At 38.4% G+C, this 24,570-nt stretch overlaps 1 protein-coding gene across 6 annotated transcripts in view; it reads left to right on the top strand.

The window, feature by feature from the left end:
- The first annotated feature begins 1,658 nt into the window (after nucleotides 1-1,658).
- The window catches only part of TAF2 (TATA-box binding protein associated factor 2), a 78,060-nt gene continuing 55,148 nt past the window's right edge, over nucleotides 1,659-24,570 (top strand). For 4 of the 6 annotated variants that reach the window (XM_059043441.2, XM_067017159.1, XM_059043440.2 and 1 more), the window contains exons 1-9: nucleotides 1,871-2,037; nucleotides 2,459-2,512; nucleotides 11,202-11,362; nucleotides 15,145-15,263; nucleotides 16,601-16,742; nucleotides 18,252-18,483; nucleotides 20,771-20,955; nucleotides 22,232-22,345; nucleotides 23,940-24,039. In XM_059043441.2, coding sequence (XP_058899424.1) covers nucleotides 1,954-2,037; nucleotides 2,459-2,512; nucleotides 11,202-11,362; nucleotides 15,145-15,263; nucleotides 16,601-16,742; nucleotides 18,252-18,483; nucleotides 20,771-20,955; nucleotides 22,232-22,345; nucleotides 23,940-24,039 — 1,191 coding nt within the window. In that variant the 5' untranslated portion in view covers nucleotides 1,871-1,953. Of the gene's footprint in view, nucleotides 2,234-2,458; nucleotides 2,513-5,292; nucleotides 5,382-11,201; nucleotides 11,363-15,144; nucleotides 15,264-16,600; nucleotides 16,743-18,251; nucleotides 18,484-20,770; nucleotides 20,956-22,231; nucleotides 22,346-23,939; nucleotides 24,040-24,570 lie in introns of those variants that run through there. The other 2 variants (XM_067017160.1, XM_067017158.1) reach the window with 2 other exon arrangements.

The following is a 24,570-nucleotide window of genomic DNA, read 5'->3' as shown; positions in this document are numbered from 1 at the left end:
CTTGCCCGGTTTGAAAGCAAGAATGTTTCTAGAAGGCAAAAACTGTAAAAAACAGGTACAAAGTTTATTAGAGACATGGCACAAGTGGGAGAGCACACAGAGAAACAGACTGTTTAAGACAGAAGCAAGGCAGAAATACACACCCAGAGAGAAAGGGCGTGGGTGTCTTCCCTACTGAGGAGGAGAGCAGTAAAGAGGTGATTTAAATCACTTACATAGGACAGTTTTTCCGGGTCTTTGTTTATCTTTGGCTAATAATCTTGTTTCTTTTCCCCCATCTGACCTGTTCTAGAACACTCCCTAACATGCGTGCCCAACTTTTTGCTAAGGTGGATTCCACCGCAGAGGCTTGTGGGGATGTGTCCACACTTATCATGGGTGGCACCCCTCTCTTTCTTGACCTCCAAAGGAGCCTTCCTGTGCCTGTGCAGTCAGGGAAATTTTCTTGAACTCAGGAGTGGTCATCTTATCTCTTTATGTCAGCAGAGGTCAGCTTCTGCCACTAGCTTTATCCCTGAGTATGGCGGGGGGGGGGCGGGGAACAAAGCTTCAATTTTACTTCACTTGACACACCAGATGTCCAGCCTAGGGGCCCATCTACTTCCCACCTCAGATATGCACTCTGGGATGAAAGTTTGCGTACTCCCTCTCTGCTTGTCTCCCGTTCTTTCCTTAACCCCGTGACCTCTCTTTAACCCAATTGCATCTATCTCCCTAAATATCCTCCATCTTCCATGCAAAATGGTGTTAAAGTTTATAATTCAAGAAGACCCATTTCAATACTAATCCTAAATGAAGAATGCTACCAGCAGTTTATAATCCTATAATAAAGGATACCGACACAGATAATACTCGAAAACTACAAGTAATCTCTGGCTGGTTTTGGAATGCTTGATAAAGTTCCTTTACATCTTTATTTTCCTAGTGTGTTTTCGTTTAGACCAAAGTTCAAATTAATTTTAACTTAGCTAATGAACTTGTCACTAAGACAGTTGGAAGGGGTAGGCCAAGGTTAAATCTGGTCCGAAGTTAATTTTTTTTTAACTGCATAATCCACAATTAACCAAGATTTAACTGTTATTGGAATTTACAACGGTTTTATTCTCATGCATAAAATGCAAATACGATGGCTTCAAAATATTCGTTCGGTGTTTCAATAAATTCTGCATCTATATAATCCACTGATTTTATTTGTTTTTTTAAATAAACACTGAGGCAGCAGGGCCTAGTGAGGACTCCGGAATTCGATTTAGTCTCCTTGAGGTCTAATCACGTATTTTACAGCCTAAATCACTCTGCTCCAGTGAGTTAATGGTGTCTTCACACAGCAGACCAGAGGCACACCTCTCCTGGTTTCCTATTTCCCGGGTTCCTAACCCCCAGCCCCTGGCTCTTCGAAAACCTTTTCCCCATACTGTTCAATATGTTTGTGCTAGATCTTTATTCCTCTAAAATTTAGTGTTTCCTTCTTTCCTTCTCGCTGTGTTCGCCTCACCCACAAAATACCTCTGGCCGCTTTTCCTAAATTTTAACAGTTCTCACTCACCGCCCGTATACGAAAAGACGAAAACAAAAGCTCCGGCACTCGGGCAAGCCCCGCCCACTGACACATAACTTCCGACTCCTGCCCTCACGGCTGTCCCGCTTCCGCTGACGTCGCAGGTTAGAGGTGACCGGCAAGATGTCGGCTGGCTGGCGCCGTCGGGGGTTGGTGTAAGGAGCATCTCCATGACAAGCTCGGCGGAGACAGCTGACGGAGCCGAATCGCGGGAGCGAGTTGGAGCCGTTGGCGGCGGCAGATCGGGCAGGGCCGGGAGTGGGTGCCGAGGGAGCCCCGGCCGCGGGGTGTGACTGTTGGGTGCTCGGGGGAGCGGAGAGTGTCAGGTGCCGGAGACCGGTAATGCCCCGCCGCCCCCCGGGAAGCCGGGAAGCCGAGCTCCGCGGGATCCCTTCATGCCGCCGACTGGTTTAGAGCCCGCCAGAATGAACAGGAAGAAAGGAGACAAGGGCTTTGAGAGCCCAAGGCCCTATAAATTATAAGTATTTTTTCATCTCCCTTTTCTTCTACGTTTGGTTTTCATTAATTATATTTTGTGATTTCTTGAAACTGATTTCGTGGGCCTGGGAGGCCTAGTGGGAAACTGGGAGCCACTCACGGTGATGGAAATGGTGTTTGTAGGGCGAAAATGGTTTGAATGGCAGTGTAATTCAGCAGATCTACTGCTTCTCGCAGGTTAATAAACCTTCTTCTTAAAGTACTAAATTGCATTTTGGCCAAAGAAATGTATTTTCGTAGCTCTTGCTAAATTTAAAGTGAGCAAGTTACCCTAATTTGTAGGGTTTTAGCATGAAAGATAAGTGTGATTCTTAGCTGCCTAGAACACAGTTCTTGTTTATACTTGGATAGAGTTATGCATTATTTAATAACTGAATTATTTTCTTTATTCCTTAATGTACAACTCATCAGGTCGTCTGCATCAACAACATAAACTTCCAGAGAAAATCTGTTGTGGTAAGTATATCCTCAGCGGTTATAAGCAATAACAGTCCATCCTTTACAGTACTTAGAAACTTTTCTGTCCAGGTAGCTGTGTTTCGAGAATAGGTAATAATTAGAACTCAGAAGTCTATATGACTCTAAGGGCCATGGCTGTGCTGTATTGGCTGCCACCTCAATTCTCTCTTTCCTTTTCTTTTTCTTCCTGTTTCCTGATTAAAGTTTTATTTCTTTTAATCTGTTGTGGAATATGAAAGTCCGTATTACCAAACATTTTAGAATCGTGTATGAAAGAAGAATAAGTCCACAGCGAGATTTCTTCTATGAAAAAAGTTAAGGTTGGTACATGCACTGACTTTTTAACTTGGCTGTTAAGAGGCCACTTATGTTTTTTGATTCTCGGCTGACCTTGTTGAGGTGGCAGTGCTTTACACTGAAGCTCTAGATAAGGTGTTTAAAACCTAGTAAACTGCCCGCCCCGCCCCAGTTTAGATGTATGAATTGTTGATATATCTGTTCTAGGAAAAGTCCTTGATAACCCAAATAATTTATTCTTTCAGGGAGATCTGTATTAACTAGATCAAAATCTCAGTGAGAGCCGGTTTTCTTTGAGTGAGGACATCAACTTCCCTCTCAAACTTGGTTACTTAAGATGAACTATTTAAAAATGTAACCGTTTCATTAGAATCACAGAATCTTAGATTTATAAGGATCCTTAAAGGTTTATTGAGTCCCATATCCTCATTTAAGGAACTTCTCTTTCAAAATCCCTTACATATGATTATTTACCTTATACTTCATGGAAGGATACTTTAGGTGTGTTGGGCTGTATGAATTGGGTATGGAAGTTATGAGGATTAAAGAGTCTCATTAAAAAGTTACTGTAATAATCTGGGGTAGAAATGATTTAGCCCTGAATGGAGGTATCATTAGTAAAATGGCATAGAAATAGAGTTGACATGATTGACTGATAGTGAACATTTATTACCTACATACTACATGTAAGACCATCTTCTAAGGTTTTGTGTGTATGACCTCACTTAATCTTCACAGTAACCCCATGAGGTAGATACTATTTTTTTTAGATGGATACTATTTTAATCTTTATTTTTATAAATAAAGCAGCTGAAAGAATGGAGGATAAGTAAATTTCTTAAGGGCATGAAGATAGCAAGTGATTGAGCCATTTTTAATCAAACATTCCCCTTTCCACATCCTCTACCCCTGGTACAATGATAGGCAGAAAGGAATTGCAGATGACTCTTAGCTAGGAATGCTAGAAAGGAGTTGTAGATGATTGTTATGTCTCCCGTTGGAAAGCTTGGTTACATGGCCTATGGGCTAGGGTTCCAGAAGGCACATTCTACAGATTAATTGAGGGAGGTAATGAAGGGACTACTTAGGGTTAAGAGAAACCAACAAAAGTTGGAGGAGCACCCTAGGTTAGCAACGAGAAACAGTTATCACTTCTAAACCTGAAAGAACAAAGGAAGGGAGAGGTTACAGGAACCTACTGTACCTGTAGGAAAGACTTACCTTACAGGAGCTATGGTCTTTGATAGATGAGTGGAGCTACTGCCTTCTTCAGCCTGGCAGGGAGGAACCTGGGGGAATAAATAGAAGGAGCTCGATTTTCTTCTGCTTTCAGTTGTCTCTTTGTGCCTCCCAGTTGATCACCCCAGCAAGCAGCCAGAGGGCTAGTGCCTAGTTAATGCTACTCCTGGGGTGCAGAGTAAAGCAGAGAGGGCAGGTTAGGAGGGGCAAAAGGAGAATATCTAGAACACTCTACCCCCTCTTGCCCCAGATCATCCTCTCTTGTCTTTTGTTATGATGAAAGTGTTCCCAACTTAACGAAGTCCTATCAGCTATTGTAGGCGTTGGCATTAGCTAACTTCCCGTTTTTGTGAGTCAAGTTTTATTTGATCACAGCCACAGCCATTTATTTATACACTGTCTATGGTTTCTTTGGAGCTACAATGGCAAAGTGGAATAGCTGCGACAGAAACTGTGTGGCCCGTTATGTCTGTTTACTATCTGGCCCTTTAAGAAAAAGTTTGCTGATCACTGGACTAATCCATTGGTGTGAAGAAGTGGCAGTTCAGCACTATTCCCGTCTAAGATATTAGCTATCACCAGTATCTTTCATATAAGACAGTAGAAGAAAAGTGGTTGAAAGGATGTGAAAATTAATTGCTACAGCCTCTGCTTTCTTTAGCTGGTGTCAGGGTCAGAGTTGATATACACAGCTTCCTTATTCCTCCACCCATTCATTTTTCTCTTTCCTTTTGACAGCATTTCTTTTGGTCTGCCCTATGCCTTCATTCCTGTAGGATCTATATCCTTGCTTGTTTTGACTTCATTGAGTTGTTGCACTTTTCCATTGATTAGGACTGTTGGTCAAGTGGACCTAAGAGGCATTCTAGTGAATCCCCTGGATTGCAGATGGAATTCTTGCTTTTATTGTGTAGTAGAATCTCAGTTGCTTCTAGTCATTCCAGCCAGTACAGTGACTCCTTTCTCTGCCTATTGGTTCAGTGGCATGAGGAGCCCAGAGTGGTCAAGTCTCAGCTTCCAGTTTAATAGAACCATGACTCTGTGCCCAGGGGGATGCTTTCCTCCCTTAGCTACCAAGACCTCCAAACACACTGACCCTGAGGTCATGAAGACAAGAAGCAAAAATTGTTCAGTGGCTTTTTGAAGGAATGGTGAACATCGTCACTCCAACTTTTGTCCCTTGGTTCCCAGATCTATTTTGGCTATGAAGAGATGACCTGATATATTGTCCACTAGCTTAAGATGGCATCCTGTTGGAGGTCTCAATTGGTGCTGTAACTGAGCCTTCAGTAGTTGATCGTGTCATCTGCTCTGGATGATAGGACAAAAGGTAAAACAAGTAAATTTTGTGTGTAAGAGCCCACTGCCACACTTTTCTATACACATGGAGGCATGTATGGGAGAGCACGTTGACATGTATGGCTTTTTTGCACGTATATTATAGTTAGGGAAGGAAAATCTAGAATATGTGTCTGTTTTTATATAAGGACAAATTACTGTCTCCCTCCATGATACCAGTTGTCTAATGTAGTCATTTTACTACTGAGTGACTAACTGATCCTTCCTGGGAAGGTCCCGTATTAGAAGCTCCTTTTGATCCTCTGCTATTGGGAGGTGAGCACTCAGCAGTGGTGGTGGCCAGATCGAGCTTTGTTGGGGGAAGACCGTGTTGCTGGATTCATGCATAGCCTTGGGGTCTTGCCCCAATGACCACTTTGTATATTGAGCAGGGTGGCTAGGGAAAGAGTCTGGAACATCTACTGGATAGATAATCTTGCCAGTTGATTTTTGAGGGCCCCCTGTGCAGTCTCTGAGGATGCCTCTGATGGTCATTTATGTGATGACATAAATATTTTCATATAATAGCTACTCTGAGAAATTCATTTTTACATTTACTTCTCCCACCATCCTCTTATTTTCAGTCTTCTTGTCTTGTTCTCTCCATATTCCTAACCAGCTGGCCAACCCAGCAGTTGCCATGGATCAGTGTAGACGTACATACTGCAGGCGCACACACAGCTCTGTTTCTGTAGACAGCGCACAGCCAGTTGTAGTCATCGCCGTTCTGCCCACAGTAGGCTTTTCTTCCATTGTCTTTCAGGACCACACTTCAGTGGGTTCTGATGGCAGCTACCATCCACTTCCAACTGCGCTGGCATGCTGTGCAGCCTTATTCATAATTCAGGCTTGTACTTTGTCCTATTCTTTTAACTGAGCATGGGGACCTCTCCATGAGGCCATGGGTGTGGATTGAGGGAGCGGTGGAGATGCAATGGGAACAAGTCCCGTTGGATTCTGAGTCGCCTGCTCATGCTGTTTGCTCTTTGTGCCTATGAACTTGCTTGGGCCTGGTCCAGAGGTGTAGTTTCCATTTAAAAATGGAAAGCTACTGCACATAACTGAGTTCGTAATGGTCATTTTAGGTAAGAAAAATTATGTGAAATTTTGAGGAGTCCCATGATCATGTGTGCAGTCTCTACTTCAGGGTCTCGTAGCAAACCAGTAGTTGCTTTGCAAATGGAAAACTGTTGTTGGCAGAAGTAGTCATGGGTCTCCTCTGAAACCCCAGGAATGATGGTGTACTGTCATTCTGTTGAAGAAAGCCAGAGTCAGTAAAGTATCTTGGTCTGCTGTGGACGTTCCCAATACCGTTGGATATGCTGAGTCATAACGCCCAAGTGGCAGGGCAGCTTGAACCACAGCCTGGACCTACTGCAGAACCCTTTCTTGCTCTGGACCGCTCTCAAAGCTGATAGCCGTATAGGTTGCTTAGTAAGTAGTATGCCTAAATGTGTATATTGCTTTCAGAATCCAAAGAAGCCTACCAAATTTTGTGCCTCCTTTTTTTCCCCCTCTTGGTGGGTAGTGCAAAGTGAAGCAACTTGTCTTTCACTTTAGAAGGTTTATTTTTATGTGCCTCAGACCACTGGAAACTTAGAAGCTTTGTTGATGTGACAGGCCCCTGAACTTTCATGGGATTTAACTCGCAGCCTCTGCTATCCACGTGTTTTCTATTAAGGCATTTAGAGAACTTACTCTTCCTTTCTTACCAGGTCCAGATAGCATAATGTTGCCAATAAAACATACCAGTGAAATTCTGTGGGCTATCAGGGGACTTTTGGACTATGTTTTGACTGAGCAGGAGAGGTGATATAGTTATTAGTTACTAGATGACAGTGAGGGGTTTCTGACATCTGGAAGACAACCTGCTTCTGATTGATTTTTTTTTTTTTTTCTGATAGGAATTTGGGGGGGGGGGATTTGCCTGATAATTAGTCGCAATATTAGCTACCAAGAACTGTGCTGATTTCCTGCGGTCAAAGTACTGCATGTGCAAACATGGTTGTGATTGGCAAGTTTGTGATAAATCACTATCATTCTCGAAAACCTACTTGACTTTTACACTTGCTAAATAATTGAGTTCAATGAAGACGTAGTAGGCATCATTCAAGTCTGCGTGGTGGCATTAATCTCTGCAGTTCCCCAAAGATGTCTAGTTGCATTGATGTACTATCTTGGTGAAGGGGGATGGGTGTTCCAGTGGTGTCCGCTTAGCCCTTCCACCGTAGTCCTTACTCAGAGTGAGCTCAGAGAACGGATACGGGGATTCGCCAGGTACTAAAATGTGTACTGGATGTTCTGGACTGGGGAAGTAATCTCCAGTCCTACTCTGCATTAGACGTGGGGATCCCTTTATTACTTGACCTGGCAGTCCAGTGGTTAGGAATCCACTCTTTCACTGCTGAGGGCCTGGGTTCAATCCCTCGTCAGGGAACTAATATCCCACAAGCCGCACTGCACAGCCAAAACCAACGAACCAAACAAAAAACCCCCAAAGACTTCCAGTCTGACTAGTGGACTACTGTCATGTTTTGGGACTCCGGGGATTAGTGTCAGTTCAGAACCAAGATATAGTAACCGCAGGAAAAGGGCAAAAATTAATTTATTTGAAGTGGCATAAATCTCAAGATTTTACAAGAAAGGTAAGCGAGAGTCGAACATGTTTGTAGGCATGGAAAAAAGTCCTATAAAGCAGAGAGATTGTAATTGTAGGAGAGGGTAATTAATAGAGCAGAGTTGCTGAGAATACTACAGAGGATGGCCTCTAGTGCAGGACTGGAAGGATCATCCCTACACCGGAGGCAAGGATGGGTGTGTGCCGCAGGGGGGCCGGAGAATTGATAGTGGGCAGTAGAGTGGCTCAAGTTAAGGATCTTGGGTGGATGAGGAAGAATGTAGCGCTAAAAATACCAGGGAAGATTGTAGTGAGAAACTGGAGGAGGCCAAGGAACAGGAGAATTTCATGTGGTTGAAAAGGAGGACTGGCAGAGAGGTACAGGCATTGTGGACGTTCCAGTTTAAAATGTCGACATCAGAGCAGTCCTGAGCAGTGATGAGGTGTCTTTCAGAGTGTGATTTTTTTTTTTTTTTTTGCGGTACACGGGCCTCTCACTGTTGTGGCCTCTCCCGTTGCGGAGCACAGGCTCCGGACGCGCAGGCTTAGTGGCCACGGCTCACGGGCCCAGCCGCTCCGCGGCATGTGGGATCCTCCCGGACCGGGGCACGAACCCGCGTCCCTTGCGTCGGCAGGCGGACTCTCAACCACTGCGCCACCAGGGAAGCCCCAGAATGTGATCTTGATTGCTATCCTGGAATGGCAGTGAAGTTTGTAGGCATTGAAATCAAGGAATTTTGAAGCAGTGATACTGCATAGATCAGCTATATCTGCATTCATGTCATGTAGAGTGATGGCTGAGATGGGTTAGAAAAGTAAAGAATGAACCTTCAATGAGTATTGGGGAATTTGGGCAATATTAATGAAAGCAGCAGAGGATGGTATACCTGTATGGCTTGAACGCATAGGAAAAGAAGTAGAAAGGAACAATAATAAAAACATTTACTAGATGCCAGCTGTGATTTTAAGTGCTTTCCTTGTATTAAATTGCTCAATTATAATAACACCAATACGTAGGTCTTGTCGATATTCTTGTTTTACGGATGAGGAAACTGAGGTACAGAGAGCTAGAGTAACAAGATCATATGCTTACTGAGTAGTGGAGCTGAACTTGAATGCAGGCAGTCTACCTCAAGAAGACAATGACACTGTTCTGCCCTTGCTCTTATAGCATATGCTATATAAAAGCCTATAAATGATCTAGAAATAGTGGAAAGTAGGAGGTTTCCTGTTTTCCCTTCTTCTAACTTATAGTGAGTGAAAGAATAAGTAGCTTCTTTTCAAAGGGGATTCAGGAGATGTTTCATCTAAGGCTGACAGGTAGAGGAGTTTTTGAAAAGGTTGAATAGCTCTCAACTATGAATAGGAGTTACTTCAAATGGGGTAGGGACTCTAGGAGGATGGACAGCTGTCAGGTGGTGGGGAGAGCGCAGGAGCAAGAAGAAGAGAGAAGTGAGAGGTTAGGTGACCTGGGGGTTTGTAGTTGTGCTAGTAGCCAAGGTTGACAGGGATTGGAGGCCAGTCAGTGGGTCTGTATGTTGCAGACAGGTGTAGGGTAGGGCTGTAGGTGGTGTCAGAGACCTGATGATTCAAGGAGACTGGGCTTTCCCTATCTTCATGAAGTATATACTCCGTTCACTGTTTTATTATTGTTAAACATAGTTTAGAAAGCAAAAGCCTATTCTTATGTCTCACTCCTGTAACCACTTCATGACAGCACTTTCCATAATCTTTTCTAGTTCACCTTTGACATTATCTTGGTTCTCCTTGCTGTCTTTCAGCTGATCCAAGCTCATTTATGTAGATTGGTCATTGGATTGCTGGTATGCTAATTAAGGGAATTTGGATCTTCATGCAATTGCTCACAGTTTAACACCTTTCAACTCAGAGACTTCATCAGCAGTATTTTTGCTTCTGCTTTTTTCTGTTCTTATTTGCTTCCACATAAATCTGTCCAGATGATCTAATTTAAGGATATATGGCTCTCTTATTTGGGAATTGGGGGAAAAAGGGCTGTAGAATCAATAGGCTTTTGAGCAGTTGGGCTGAATGTTATCTAAAAAATATTCTTACGTTCTTGCATGTTATTTAAAAGCATTATACTGAGAGACATTATGGCATAATGGGAATCCGTTGGGATCATTTAGATGTGGGTTTGACTCTCATTTCTCCACTTATTAATGGTATAATTTTCTTAACTCTTAATCTGTAAAAAGTATAAAGTAGTACTTGTCTCTTAAAGTTGTTAATGGGATTAGAGAGAACATATGAACGTAGTGTAACGTCTGGCATATAGTAGTGCTCATTAAATAGTAGCCGTTACAGTTGTTATAATCTAGTTCTGTATGGTTATTGCCTGAATTTCATCTTAGATATTCCTGTTGCAGCCCCTGAAATGTTACTATTTCATGTCCTCCATATTTTATGTTTCCAACCCAGAATATTAAAATCACTGGCCATATGTTCAGTGTTTCAATGGTCCATCTTTCCCAATTGATTCAATGCAAGAGGGTGGTGGACAGTCGGTATATTTAGCTGTCTCTCATGTCTTATGTACCTGCTTCAGATAGATGGCTCACCACACAGCTAAGGTGGTAGAACTATATATGGCCTTGGGACTGCTTGGTAGGAAATCATGCAGCGCTTTGAAGTGTCTGCTGCTCTTGGAGGTGGCAGTAGATTTTTCCCTACTTGCCTCAATGTTTCTTGTAACTCTTGCCACTTCACGTCCTGATTTACCTCCCATGAGCAGAGACTCATACTTGTTAGCTTTGGTGGTATAGTTTTTTACCCTATTTTGAGGGGCCTTGTTCTTATACTCACTGAAGTGGTTTTGATTCTCTTTTTGCTCTGTTGGTTTTTTTTTTTTTTTCCCCTTCCTCTCTGTTTGGATTCCAGTCTGTCTATAAATTCTTATATTTGTGAGTAGTCCTTTTACTTTCTTTTCTAGCAGATGGTCTACTTTTCACTGATAGTGAATGTGAACCACCAGGATGATAAAGTATACATAATTCACACCCATTCAGTCACTAGGACAGCCATACTTGAAGATCCTTAGAGAGTACTTGTATGTGTGTAGCTATTTGGGATTGTCTCTGGATTGTAGTATGTGTATAAGTAGTAGAAATCAAAGAAATATGTTCTAAAACGTACCTGTGTTCATTTTAATGAAATTATTATTCCTTATCTTTACAGGGATTTGTGGAACTGACTATATTTCCCACAGTTGCAAACTTAAATAGAATCAAGTTGAACAGCAAACAGTGTAGAATATACCGAGTAAGGATCAATGATTTAGAAGCTGCTTTTATTTATAATGATCCAACCTTGGAAGTTTGTCACAATGAATCAAAACAGTAAGTTACATACTTTAAAAGTCGATATTTCTAACAGATTTTTTTTTCATTGATTGGATTAATTTTTTTCAACAGATTTTTCTTAGATTATTATTAGATTCTGGTTCCCAATTTATTTTTTCTAATTATAATTTCTGTTGCTTCTACCACTGCACACATTTGGTTCAAAAAATTTTACTAGCTCTAGCCAACATAGTAAGTTATTAAGTTTCCTTTCTTCAGACTGCAGTTTTAAAGAAGTACTATCAGAGAACTTTAAATTTTCTTAGCCATTTTTCTACTTTTAAAGTTTTAAAAATATATTAGTTTCATAGATATTAATGTAATCTTCAGTGAATTAGATGATACTGTAATCTGTAGACCAGAAACTACTTTAAAATATTCTATAAAATATTTGACAGCTTTAGAATATCATATAAAAATAGTCTGAAATATCTCATTCCTTCACCTTAAATATTGCATCTATTGAGGCTACTTCTGATTTTTATCAGTAAACTTATATCTTTGTGATCAGCTTTATGTTCTGCATAAAGCTTTGTTTTCACCTTTCACCTTTCACAAATACTTTGTTTTCACCTTTCCACGTATAACATGATAGGCTTCGTTTTTTTATTGTTTTTATGGTCAGGTAATATTCCATTTATTCGGTATACTGTGGATTACATGATTATTTTCTAGATCTTTTTTTTCTCTTTTACTTTGAATTATTTCCTTAGGAAAATAGGATTACTTATTATTCTTTTATGGCTCTTTTTAGCATTTCACTTGATTGTGCCCTGGGAAGATTTGTACTGATTTAAATACTGTCAACTACATTTGAAGGCACTTGTTTTTTCCATTTTGATAGCATTGGATTATATCATTTCTGTGATTCTTAGTATTTTCGGTTAGAATGCCCCAAACTGTAAACTCTGTTTAGTCAAGGTGATATTTTAACTAGTCTGTATGTATAATATTTGACTTATGGCAACAGTTCTCAAAGTGTGACACCTAGACAAGCAGCATCAACATCACCTGGGAACTTGTTAGAAATGCAAATTTCCAAGCAGTACCCCAGACCTACTGGTTCAGAAACTGGGGATAGGGTCTTGCAATTTGTGTTTCAACTAGCCTGCTGGGTGATTCTGATAAAAGGTAAAGCTTGAGAAGGAACCCACTGCTTTAAGGGATTGGGAGGGTTGAGAAAGGAGACTTATCAATAGACGTATTTATCATCCCAATAATCATTGGTTTAAAATCTTTGAAACTCAGAAGAGAAAGTGGTGTTGGGAAAATTCAGGGAGTCTCTGAATTGCTCATGTGACTTCCCATTCTATAAAGGTGAGTGGTTGAAATTACATGTTTTTACAGCCACACTTGTGGAACTGACATGAAAAGGCTTATTTCAAAATCATCTGCGTCCTCTTTCCCCCAGAAAAAAGCAGTCATTTGCCTTTGGAGCAGTAAGTATGTACCACTAATGGATGGAAAAGGCATATGTAAAAGAGCAAGTAGGGGAGCCATTACTTTGCCAGAGGCCAAAATAGCCACCCTTGCAAGCCTAGAACTGCGTCGATGACACAGGCTAAGAAGCTTCTCCATCTGCCAGCCGCAAAACAGTTTGTGTACAGCTGCTTTACCAGTTGTTGCTGCTCAGGTCTCAAAGAAGGCAATCTGTGCCAGTGCAATGACAGGAGCAGTACACTTCAAATCTGTTGAGAAAGCAAGCTTTGCTCTGTTACTTTTGAGGTGATGGTATCCCCTAAAACTTTTCTCTAGTGATAGGAAGATACCTCATCACTTTTAGTATTATACAGAAAGAAAAGGAAGTTATAAAGGAGAATATTTTCGAAGGTTAGGTTAGGAAATTGGGAACGATAGAATATATTTAAACTTTTCAGGTAGCACCAGAGCTCTCTTAGCCATGGTCCCTTAGTATTTTCTGCCTGGCTCTAGAATCCTGATTACTTTCTAAGAGAGATGACAGTTATTTTTGCTGGTGTTTGTTTATTCTCTGACTTGTTCAAAAGAGGATTTGAGAGTGGTTTTAGAATTTTATTAGACTAACAGTTTTCTAAAGTGGCTAATGAAATTAGCACAAAGGGTAAAAAAGTATAGGATGGTGGGTACCACACTGTTAAGTTACTAGAGGAAAACTGTAGATTTGGTTTTGATATTTCTGGTTGCCATATGAAAGAGGGAAACACTATTGTTTATAAGATTTGTAAGGCAAAAGACAGAAACCTACCAGTTATTCAGAAGAAATACTGCTTAGCAGTTAGATGTGAAAGATATCTTGTGTGAATGATGTTATTTATTTTTAAAGAGAACTTTGGCAAAGGCAGATAGTTAAGATCTTTAGCATGTCCCTAGATACTTCTGTTACTTTTCTTGTTTCTAAAGTAACTTCCCTTTCTCTAATGAAGCAGTAAAATTTCTGCTAAAGCTGAAACAGAAATTAAATGTAGCAGATTTGAATTGAAAGTTCAACTTAAAACTCAGTGGTTAAATTTGGTCTTGAATATGTACAAGAATGTCCTAACATTCAAAGAAGTAATATGCTACTTCATCACATTTTCTCCTTATTTGTTTTAAAGTTAAAGTTGCCAGGCCCTCCTGTTTTTAATGGCAAGAGTGTGCTTACCTTGGTTGAGATTCATCACCTTTGAACTGCAGGGGGAATGTAAGGAAGAGAAACAGTTAGATAAGGGACTAAAAGACATTTCTACCTATCTGATCCAACTAAATGTTAGCTGAGTTGTTAAATTACCTGTACTAGCAAATAAAATACCTGTTGGTTATGTAAGATCTATAAGGCTTCTCTTTCTCTCCATCTGTGTCTCTGTCTCTCTGTCTCTCTCTCTCTGGCTTATTGTCTGCCAGGAAAATAATTTCAGCACTTGAAGTTTCTCTAAATATATTTTCTGTTTGAATCTTACATATTGTAGGTATAGTTTGCCTCCATAGAAGCTATGTCTTTTTGGTGGTTTTTCTGTTTGTTTTTTCTTTTTTCTTTCTTTTTTTTTTTTGCTACATTTCTCTCTTCTTACAATAAAGTAAATGTAGATTTTACCAGAGAGACTGTTTCTGTGCATGAGTAGCCTACAGTGGCTGACATCTCTTTCCTCCTTGTTTCATTTCCTTCCCTGGATAGGCTTTGCTACTTTGAGAGACCTTTTTTATTTTACTTGAAAAGTCTCTACTTTCCTGAGTTTCAAGAATCAGTTTAATTCCTGTCTTCATTTCCATTAAGGAGTGGCAGTAGAAATGAAGCTAACTTAAGATATAAATGAAGTAACTTTGAGTGATTGGAGCAATTTTTAGAGAGATTAGAATTGATTTTTTTTTAAAAAAGATTTTCTAGGTCCTATATTTTAATACAGACGTCTAGAAAGGGATTTTAAATGTTATTATTTTACTGATATCATATGGTAGAAGTGGTTGATTCCTATTTTGATTATGGTTAAGTAATATGGATACTAGTTTTATATTTTAACTCAGCCCACAGTGCGTCGCTGGCAGTTGTTTTAGTAGTATTGCTTGGAATTGAGTTGTCATAACTGGAAGAACTTTGGGGTTTGTTTAGTCAAAAATTCAGCAGGAATTTTTCCTATACTATTCTACCTTCTGCTTGAATACGTCCAGCTCAGGAGAGCTTACTATATTTTAAAGCAGAGCATTCCTGTGAATTATGTAAGATGATATAATGGTTACAAACAAATGGTGCCAAGTATTTAAGAAAATGCTTGGTGAAATATATGGCTTATTGTTAAAGCTGGCTTTCTCTTTTTTTCTCCCCCCAGGAGAAATCTCAATTATTTTTCCAATGCTTACGCAGCTGCGGTTAGTGCTGTGGATCCTGATGCAGGAAATGGAGAACTTTGCATTAAGGTTCCATCAGAGTTATGGAAACACGTTGATGGTAAAATACCAAGAACATGTTGAGTATACAGTAAAATCATGTTGGATTCAGTGACTAGAAACTTTTCATGAAAATTAATGGTACCTAAATTATAAATTTATCAGTTGAAATATACAGGACTTGGAAGCTCTTATTTTCCTTAAAGATAATTGACTAACAGGAAAATAGCAATCAAGAGCTATGACAAAAAGCAACTCATTTCACTGTTGCTTTTAAAGCGAAAGTTATAAAACAAAAATTAGATGGTTGGAACAATTTGTCAAGATTTGAGAACCCACACAGTATTAACTCAGTTTAGAATTATAGCATTTTATAAAAAGGAAGGATCCTAAAAAGTCATCTGATTCAATTCTTTCCTTTTACGGAAGAGTAATCTGAGGTTTAAAGAGAGTAAGTGACCTGCTGAATGTCACTAAGTAGTAGTAGAGCCATGGCTAGAACGTAGGGCTGCTAACACCCACTCTGTATACTTTTACTTTGTCTTATTATTTCTGAATCTTCTTTATTTCCTTGTATAAAGTTACAGCCATTATAATTATCATACATAACCTTCTGCCTACTTTTATTTTGCTTTATAAAATTAATCAAGATAAGGAAGTAAAAGACTGTTTTGTTTTTGCTCTTTTTGGATAGTTTGTGTGTGTATATGGTTGGGGGAGGGGTTTACCTTGCAGGGGGGTTGCCTAGTTTAGGGGACAGGCATGGAAGGTTATCATTGCATGTTCCTGGGTTGGAGAAAGTCCATATAGTTGTAATGTTTGGAGGGAAATTAAAAGGAACATCTTTTTTAATCTTATGGAAGCAACACATATTTATTACTTAGAAAGCAAACGTAGCAAATAATGCTGCATAATGTAAATTTTTGGGTGGTCCTTCCCTCCTACCCCACTCCCTACTCCTCCTACTCCTTAAAGTCACAAGCAGGGTTAACAGTCTGTGCGAGAATGTACTAAGAGAACCAACTTGAAAAGTGAGTTTTGAATCGGATCTGGAAGGCCTTAGCTATGTGGTAGTTTTAAACTCTTCTTTAGGCAGTATAGCATTGTCAGAAATGTTGAGACGGGGATATGGTATGACCAATAATTTTGGGAGAACGCAACCAGCAGTGACTAGAATTGAGTGGAGATAAGAACACCAGTGGAAGCAGACTGTTGAGTTCCTGTAGGCAAAGAGATGGTAAAAGCCTAAACTAGGTTAAGTAGTGTGATCTTTTATGTAAAACTCAGCCTTTGATTCCCACTTTATGTTCAGTGTAAGTCTTTGCCCTTATTATATCGACCACTGTTACCTAATTATATTTTTATATATCAATGTATGTATGTATTTATTTGTTGCAGAATTAAAGGTGCTAAAGATCCACATCAATTTTTCTTTGGATCAGCCAAAAGGAGGTCTTCATTTTGTGGTACCCAGTGTAGAGGGAAGTATGGCAGAGAGAGGTGCTCATGTTTTCTCTTGTGGGTATCAAAATTCCACAAGGTAGATTACTAATTCTTACGTATTTCAGTTGATTTCATTTTGTCAATTGCATTTTTTTCTATGAATATGCAATACATGTATTTAGTGTAAAATGAGAAGTATGAGCTTGATCCCCAACTACTTGAACCTCTTCTGAATCTTGTTCCTCTTCAATCCTGTCTTCCCTCCTTTCCTTTTCAAGTCTACTGTTCTAAAGTCGTCTCAATTCTTTCATTTTTTAAACTTTTGTATTGAAGTAAAACATACAGAAAATTACACGAATTGTAAATAGAAAGCTCAATACATTTTCACAAGTGAACAAACGCGTGTAATTCACACTCACATCAAGAAAAAGAACATTAACATTACCAGCATCGCAGAGTACCCCCTTCTACTCACTTCCATTCACTCTTGCCCACCTGATGGCCTCCTGCCCTAGGGCAACCACCATCCTGATTTCTAAAATACTGTAGATTGATTACACCTATCTTTGAACTTTATTAAATGGAAGCATATGCCTTATGCTCTTTATATCTGCCTTTCTTGTGTAACATTGTGGTAGTGAGATGTACCTTTATTGTTGCATGTAATTGTAGTTCATTCTCATAGCTCTACAGTTAACCATGTTATTCATATATTATGTTATGCGTAGTCTCCTCAGATTATTAACTCCTCCAAGCCAGGGATGATGTCTTATATTTCTCTGTGTTTCAATAACAAGTACAGACCCTGGCACATAGTAAAACCTGATCTGAATAGAACATTGAATAGAAATTTTATGTCTGGCTTTACCAGCACTGTTTGAATTTATGCAGTGCATCACATACTCCAGAAAAGCATTTTCCTGACGTTATGGAATAGATTCGGAATATATTTTAAAAAACATTTTTTGAAAAAAAAAAAAAAAATGGACTTCCCTGGTGGCGCAGTGGTTGAGAGTCCACCTGCCGATGCAGGGGACGCGGGTTCGTGCCCCAGTCTAGGAGGATCCCACATGCCGCGGAGCGGCTGGGCCCGTGAGCCATGGCCACTGGACCTGCGCATCCGGAGCCTGTGCTCCGCAACGGGAGAGGCCACAACAGTGAGAGGCCCGCGTACCGAAAAAAAATAAAAAATTAAAAATTAAAAAAAAAAAATAAAAATAAATAAATAAATAAATAAGTAAAATAAAAACTTTTTTGTAAGCATTTTTAGTTTCCAAAAATGAATGGTACATAAAAACTGACTGGGAATATACAACTAAAAATTATTTTTAATTAAAAAATTGGAAACTAAGAATTGCTTACCTCCTTTCAGGGTTTAAACTGGAGGTACTACATGATATATTTTATTAATATTGCCAGTAATATTTGGAGACAGGACCTTATCTTTAATCACATTCTTTCAGGTTGCTCAGTAAAAAACATCAGTGGGCAAATAGCTAGTTTCTTCTTGTGCATATTCTGTTAATGTTAAAATAACTTATATGTGGCAGAAACAATGTAAGTTACAATTTCAATATGTTTTCTGCACTGTTGATCTTTTTTCTAGATTTTGGTTCCCATGTGTTGATTCATACTCTGAATTATGTACATGGAAATTAGAATTTACAGTGGATGCTGCAATGGTGGCTGTTTCCAATGGAGATTTGGTGGAGACCGTGTATACCCATGATATGAGGAAGAAAACCTTCCATTACATGCTTACCATTCCAACAGCTGCGTCGAATATCTCCTTGGCCATTGGACCTTTTGAAATACTTGTAGATCCATATATGCATGAGGTAAATCATAGCTTCTTGCTTCTTTCCCTCCCACTGTTTCATGCCTAATCAGAAGAATATTAATTAAATAATAAGTTTTTCTTAATTCTTCTTTCAACTGTTAGAACTATTACTAGAGAGAAAAGCTTTCTTTATCTGAAATACATAATGATATGAACTCCTTTTAAAATGCTGGTATATTAAAATTTCGTATTATTTTCACCAGAGGGCTTAGTGTTCCAAAAGAGCTTCAAGTATACCTTAGAGTATAGGTTGGTTAGAATATAGGTTGATTTCTGTAACTGATTGTGTTACAGAATTAACATGAGTTTATGAATGTTATAGTTCCATCTCTAGAATCTGAAATACTACAATTTCAAAATTAAAGAACAAGATTTATTCTCTCTTCAGCATATATAGAGGGAAGAGAAAAGGCTGAGGCAGGCAGGGTTAGAATTCTGGTCAATGAACTAATGAAAGTTTCCCCCCAATGTCCTCCCATCCCATATCTGGCCACAAATCATGTATCAATTGATAAGCCCCATAGTGCTTTTAGGCCTCCTCAAGCATTAACTTTCTGGTGGTTATGAAGTGATTCATTGGTTATTGACACTCATAGCTTCTGTATAGGTTTAAAGTAACATTTGAATGAATCTCTATTTACTCTTAGTCCTCTGTGTTTTTGATTACAGTTAGTTTAGTTTTAATTATAAGGCTTACATCGTGACTGTGTATATCTCAACTTCTTTCAGTCGTTTGAGCAAAAATTGAGGGCAACCAGGAAAGTCAGTGAGCTCCTCAGTCTGCTCTTGTATTTGCGTTCCTGAAATTTACAAGATTTATAAAATCACTCATGGAAAATACTTAGGATGTTTTATGAATGACTTGCTTTTGGTGTCTTGACAATGACTCCTAAAAGTATATTCACTGATAAGATTGGCAGTGAATTTTATCATCTTTGGTAAATGATCAACTTGAAAGTCAGGATATGATTAGTACCTGCTGTATATTTGGGAAGAATTTTTGTTTTCCTACTCTGATGCATTGTATGGGAGAAAGGTAAATGACAGTCAAGAAATATTTTTCCTGAATACTTAAAGCCCGTGACTTAATCTTTCTCTGTCTCAAATAAATAGTTTCTATTGCAGTATCAGTAGATTTGCTATCATGTAGTTTTGTCTAAAAGTTAGTCTTCTGTATTTGATGAATAGTATTTTGTTTTTTGTTTGTATACCAAGAGGAGTGTTTATCATGATGCAGTTTGGGCCCTGACCACTAATGTTAAATAAATGCTCCCTGTTCACTTGTGGTAGTCTCTAATCTGTTCTTTTATAATGTTGCCAGAAGAATCGTTTTTTATTGTATATTAAAAACTTTCCTTGCCTCCATATCCTGCAGTAATCAAATTTCTTTAGCATGGCTTTCAAGAGCTTCTAGAATTTGACCTTAATATTCCTTTCTAGCTTTTTCCTCATTACTTTTCTATTTATGTTTGTTACATTCAATATAGTTTCCTTAGATTTTTTTTCTGACCAAACCATATTTTTTCCTGTCTTTGACTGTTAGGGATGTCCTCTTTTCCTCCTCTCCTTACCTATGAAACTTCTGTTCAATTCAAAAAGATTAGCACAAATGTAGTCTTCATGAAACCTTTGCCGAGTCATTCTAGTCAGAGTGATATGTGATTATTGATGTTGTTCATTTGGCACAGAATCATAATAAGAGACAGTGAGACAGTATGTGATATTTGAGTGTCTGTGTCCAAAGTGGGATGTAATGTAAGAAAATCAGAATTATTATTTCTGTTGCTGATATTTCTTATCTCTTCACTACCAGTAAGCTTCCCTGCAGTTTTCATATTGTTTTTTATATGTACTGAAGATAGTATAATGACTGTTAATTATTTAAGATAGTACTATGATGTGCAGTATTCACTAGGTTAGATATTTGTGAATCAAAGGCAGGTTTACAGTAAGCCTTGGAAATTTAGATTGTTCTTGTTTTGTATGCATATGCAAAAGAAGCTGTAATTTGGAACCAGTTATTATTTTCATTGGATCTAAGCATTTCAGACTTATAATCCATCATGAATTTAAGTCTTAAGTGCAGTGAATATTTTGTAAACATAGTAAAAATAGTCACTAATTACATACCAATGTTTTCTCTCAGTGCCATGGATTTGTTAAAAAAAAAAAGGTGGGGGGAGGGATTTATATGCAGCTTCACTTATAACTGAGATATTTAGGAAATTTAAGATTTCATTTAACTCTTTTATTTAATGATCTTCCTCCCTGCTTTTTATTTTTAGGTTACTCATTTTTGTTTACCTCAACTTCTTCCCTTGCTTAAACATACCACGTCGTATCTTCATGAAGTTTTTGAATTTTATGAAGAAATTCTTACGTGTCGATACCCATATTCCTGTTTTAAGACTGTATTCATCGATGAGGCTTATGTTGAAGTGGCTGCTTATGCTTCCATGAGCATTTTTAGGTTTGTATCCAAATTCAAAAGGCCTAAATTAGGTTAATGATGTGAAGCTAGGTTATTTATTTTGTGATCAAGTTTTAAATTATTTATTTATTTAATTTATTTATTTTTGGCTGCGTTGGGTCTTTGTGGCTGTGCTCGGGCTTTCTCTAGTTGTGGCGAGCGGGGGCTACTCTTCGTTGCGGTGCGCAGGCTTCTCATTGTGGTGGCTTCTCTTGGTTGCAGAGCACGGGCTCTACGTGCATGGGCTTCAGGAGTTGTGGCTCACGGGCTCTATAGTGTAGGCTCAGTAGTTGTGGCACATGGGCTTAGTTGCTCCACGACATGTGGGATCTTCCCAGACCAGGGCTCAAACCTCTGCAGCACCAGGGAAGGCCCTGTGATCAATTTTAAGATGCAGTTTGAACCTTTTCCCTTCAATTTAGTTATGGTTGGCTTTGTAGAAAATCCAATGTTTTCAAAATTGAAAAATGTAAAAAAGCATAAAGAAGAACATTTCAAAATCACCCAAAGGATTCATATTATCTTTATCCAGAATTAACTGATACTAATTTTTTACATATGTGTTTTAGTCTCTTTGGCTTATGCATTAAAAACAAAAATGATACAGATATGGGTATCTAGTGAGGTTTTTGTACTAGCACTATTTAAAAATTTACTGATATCATCAGAAATGTGTATGCAAAAAAAAAAAAAGAAAGAAAATTTTATTTCTTTTTTTCTTTTACCCTCTTTACCTCCCTCCCTTCTTTCATTCCTTGAAAAGTGCCAAATTTAGAAGTTATATATCTCAGGGTCAGTCATTTTTTTGGGGGGGTCTATTTTCTCATCTGTAAAATGGACATAATTATAGTGTTCTTGCATTCTTCAGAGTTGTTTAGACAATCTGATGGGTCAGTGCATTTGAAAGTAAATAATATAGCACAAAAAATTAATAGTATTATTAGGAAAAGATTTTTGAAATGAGAAGAGCCCATCATAAAACGATTAGTCTCTGATTAACACATCAGTTTCTGATTGATGCTGCAACCCCCTACCCCACTAAAAGGGTATTTATATTTTTCATGGAAATCGGTGGGAAACATTACAGTTCTTGCTTTAAACAAAAGTTATTAAGATTATGAATTTCAACTAAAATTGTAAAAGCTCTTGGGGACAGTATTCTGGTTTTTCTCTTTTATGTATTAAATTCCGTTATTTTAAAAGTGATTATTTTATTTTGATTGAATAATTATTTATTTCTTGGTTATAATGAGCTGTCTCTTCTTTTAAATTCCAGCACAAATCTGTTACACAGTGCCATGATTATAGATGAGACACCTTTGACTAGAAGGTGTTTAGCCCAGTCCTTGGCCCAGCAGTTTTTTGGATGTTTCATATCCAGAATGTCTTGGTGAGTAATTTCAAAGTTTACAACTACTGAGAAGAAGAATCAAGAAAGTTTATTTTTATTTTCTTTTCCTGTGTAAGTTGAACTTTGTCCTAACTGCAGATAATTAACAGACACTATTATATATATATTTAAAGAAACGTAATCAGTATAAATTTCACCCTAAATTTTTGGCCGTGTCCTCAGTATATCAATAGAGTTAATTTTGTAATTTGCAATAAGAATAAGGTAAGAATTTTGATAACATCAGTTTCTTAAAGAACTAAATAAATACTGTAGATACAAGGACTTCAGTGTACAGAGAACTGTAGTTAGAATTCTGATGTCAATATTCAGTACAGTTGGTAATACTTAAGGTAAAATAATGGTCCTCTACAATAGTGATGATGCTACAGGGATTTTCCTGTTAGTTCCTGGATTTGTACTAATTTACTTGAAAGATGTGAGAAATAAAACACTTTTTTTTTCTTTTTTAAACTTGAGGTGAATTTGAAGAAATAGACAAAATTCCCCTAAGACTATAACTTATGATTATAATATATAGTATGTAAGTCTTGGTGTCTTTTTCTTTCTTTCTGGAGGGGAAAGGGTGGAGGGTAAGGCCTCTTGATTTGTAATTTTCCTAAGACACATAGTTTCATTAAAGGATAGTATCTGGAACATGATAGACAAAATGTTTTAATGAACAAATGAATGAATGGATAAACATACGAATAAATAAATGAATGAAAGGTGTCATTGCCTTTCCACTTAAGAAACTAAAAAATAAGTAATTAAACTTGGGGTCTTAGGATCTCACTGATAATCATGCATGGAATTGGTAATAAAAGAACGTGGACTTTTAAGAATTGAACACTCCTGGGCTTCCCTGGTGGCACAGTGGTTAAGGATTCGCCTGCCAATGCAGGGGACCCGAGTTTGAGCCCTGGTCCAGGAAGATCCCACATGCCGCAGAGAAGCTAAGTCCATGTGCAACAACTACTGAGCCTGTGCTCTAGAGCCCGCAAGCCACAACTGCTGAAGCCTGTGTGCCTAGAGCCCGTGCTCTGCAGCAAGAGAAGCCACCACAGTGAGAAGCCCAGGCACTGCAATGAAGAGTAAACCCCGCTCGCTGCAACTAGAGAAAGCCTGCACACAGCAACAAAGACCCGCAGCCATCAATCAATCAATCAATCAAAAAAAAAGAAAAAGAATTGAGCAGTATGGTCCTGGCTATGTGCACATCTTTCCTTAGAGGCAGACAGTATGGGCAGACTTGGGTATAAGGGAAGCAGCACTGCCAGAGCAAAGCACAAACATAGGTACCTTGAAGCAAGAGTATAAAGTGGTCTTATAATTAAGTTGATGCCAGATGGAAGAAGGTACAATGAATGGATAGGTAGAATTCAGCCAGAGGAAGCGGGAAAACCAAATGGTTTGATAACTTTCATTTTCTATAAGAAGGCAGAGAAGTACATGCTAATGCTTGTTCTGTTACCCTCTTTGGCCTTTCGCCAAAAATATCTCAGGAATTTTTATTATTAAAATAAAATTTATTATATTTTATTTACATTAAAAATATATAAAATGATGTATTATTATTTGACTTTTTGCTTAGGTCTGATGAATGGGTATTGAAGGGAATTTCAGGCTATATTTATGGTCTCTGGATGAAAAAAACTTTTGGTGTTAATGAATATCGCCATTGGATTAAAGAGGTAAAAGCAACTAGATCCATTACCCACTTAGAAGTCAATAAGACATGTTAGTGTTCTTCAGATTTTCAAGTCATGTGTCCTTTATTTTTTTAGTAACTATAAAATACTTATTGTCATTTGAAAGTCCCTGAGTTTTTCCAGCAAAATGAGAATCATTTTACAGAGAAAGACTAATGGTCTATTTTATCTGCTTTCCATTGTCAGTATTGGCCTCCAAAGACTTTTTTGCTAAGTACGAGAATATTTAAGCTCCTTAAACATGAAGTTAGCTGTTAGATAACTAACTTGATGTTTAGACTACTCCAGCTCCTCATGGTAGTCATTTTTAACGTAATTTTGTGCTTTCTAAATTTGTTCAGGCTTAGAACCTAGATTCTGGAGTCAGTTTGCTTTTCATTTTGCTTCATACATTCACAAGCTTTATTTATGAGTTTGCTTAATCTTTCCAAGCGTCTTTTGTATAAGGAGAGTAAGTAGTAGTAGTATCTACTACCAGTAGTAGTATCTACTGCTACTACTAGTATGGACGGG

Source organism: Kogia breviceps, chromosome 17, assembly GCF_026419965.1.
Source record: "Kogia breviceps isolate mKogBre1 chromosome 17, mKogBre1 haplotype 1, whole genome shotgun sequence".
NCBI classification, from domain to species: domain Eukaryota; kingdom Metazoa; phylum Chordata; class Mammalia; order Artiodactyla; family Physeteridae; genus Kogia; species Kogia breviceps.
This window is presented reverse-complemented; position numbering and strand designations above follow the sequence as displayed.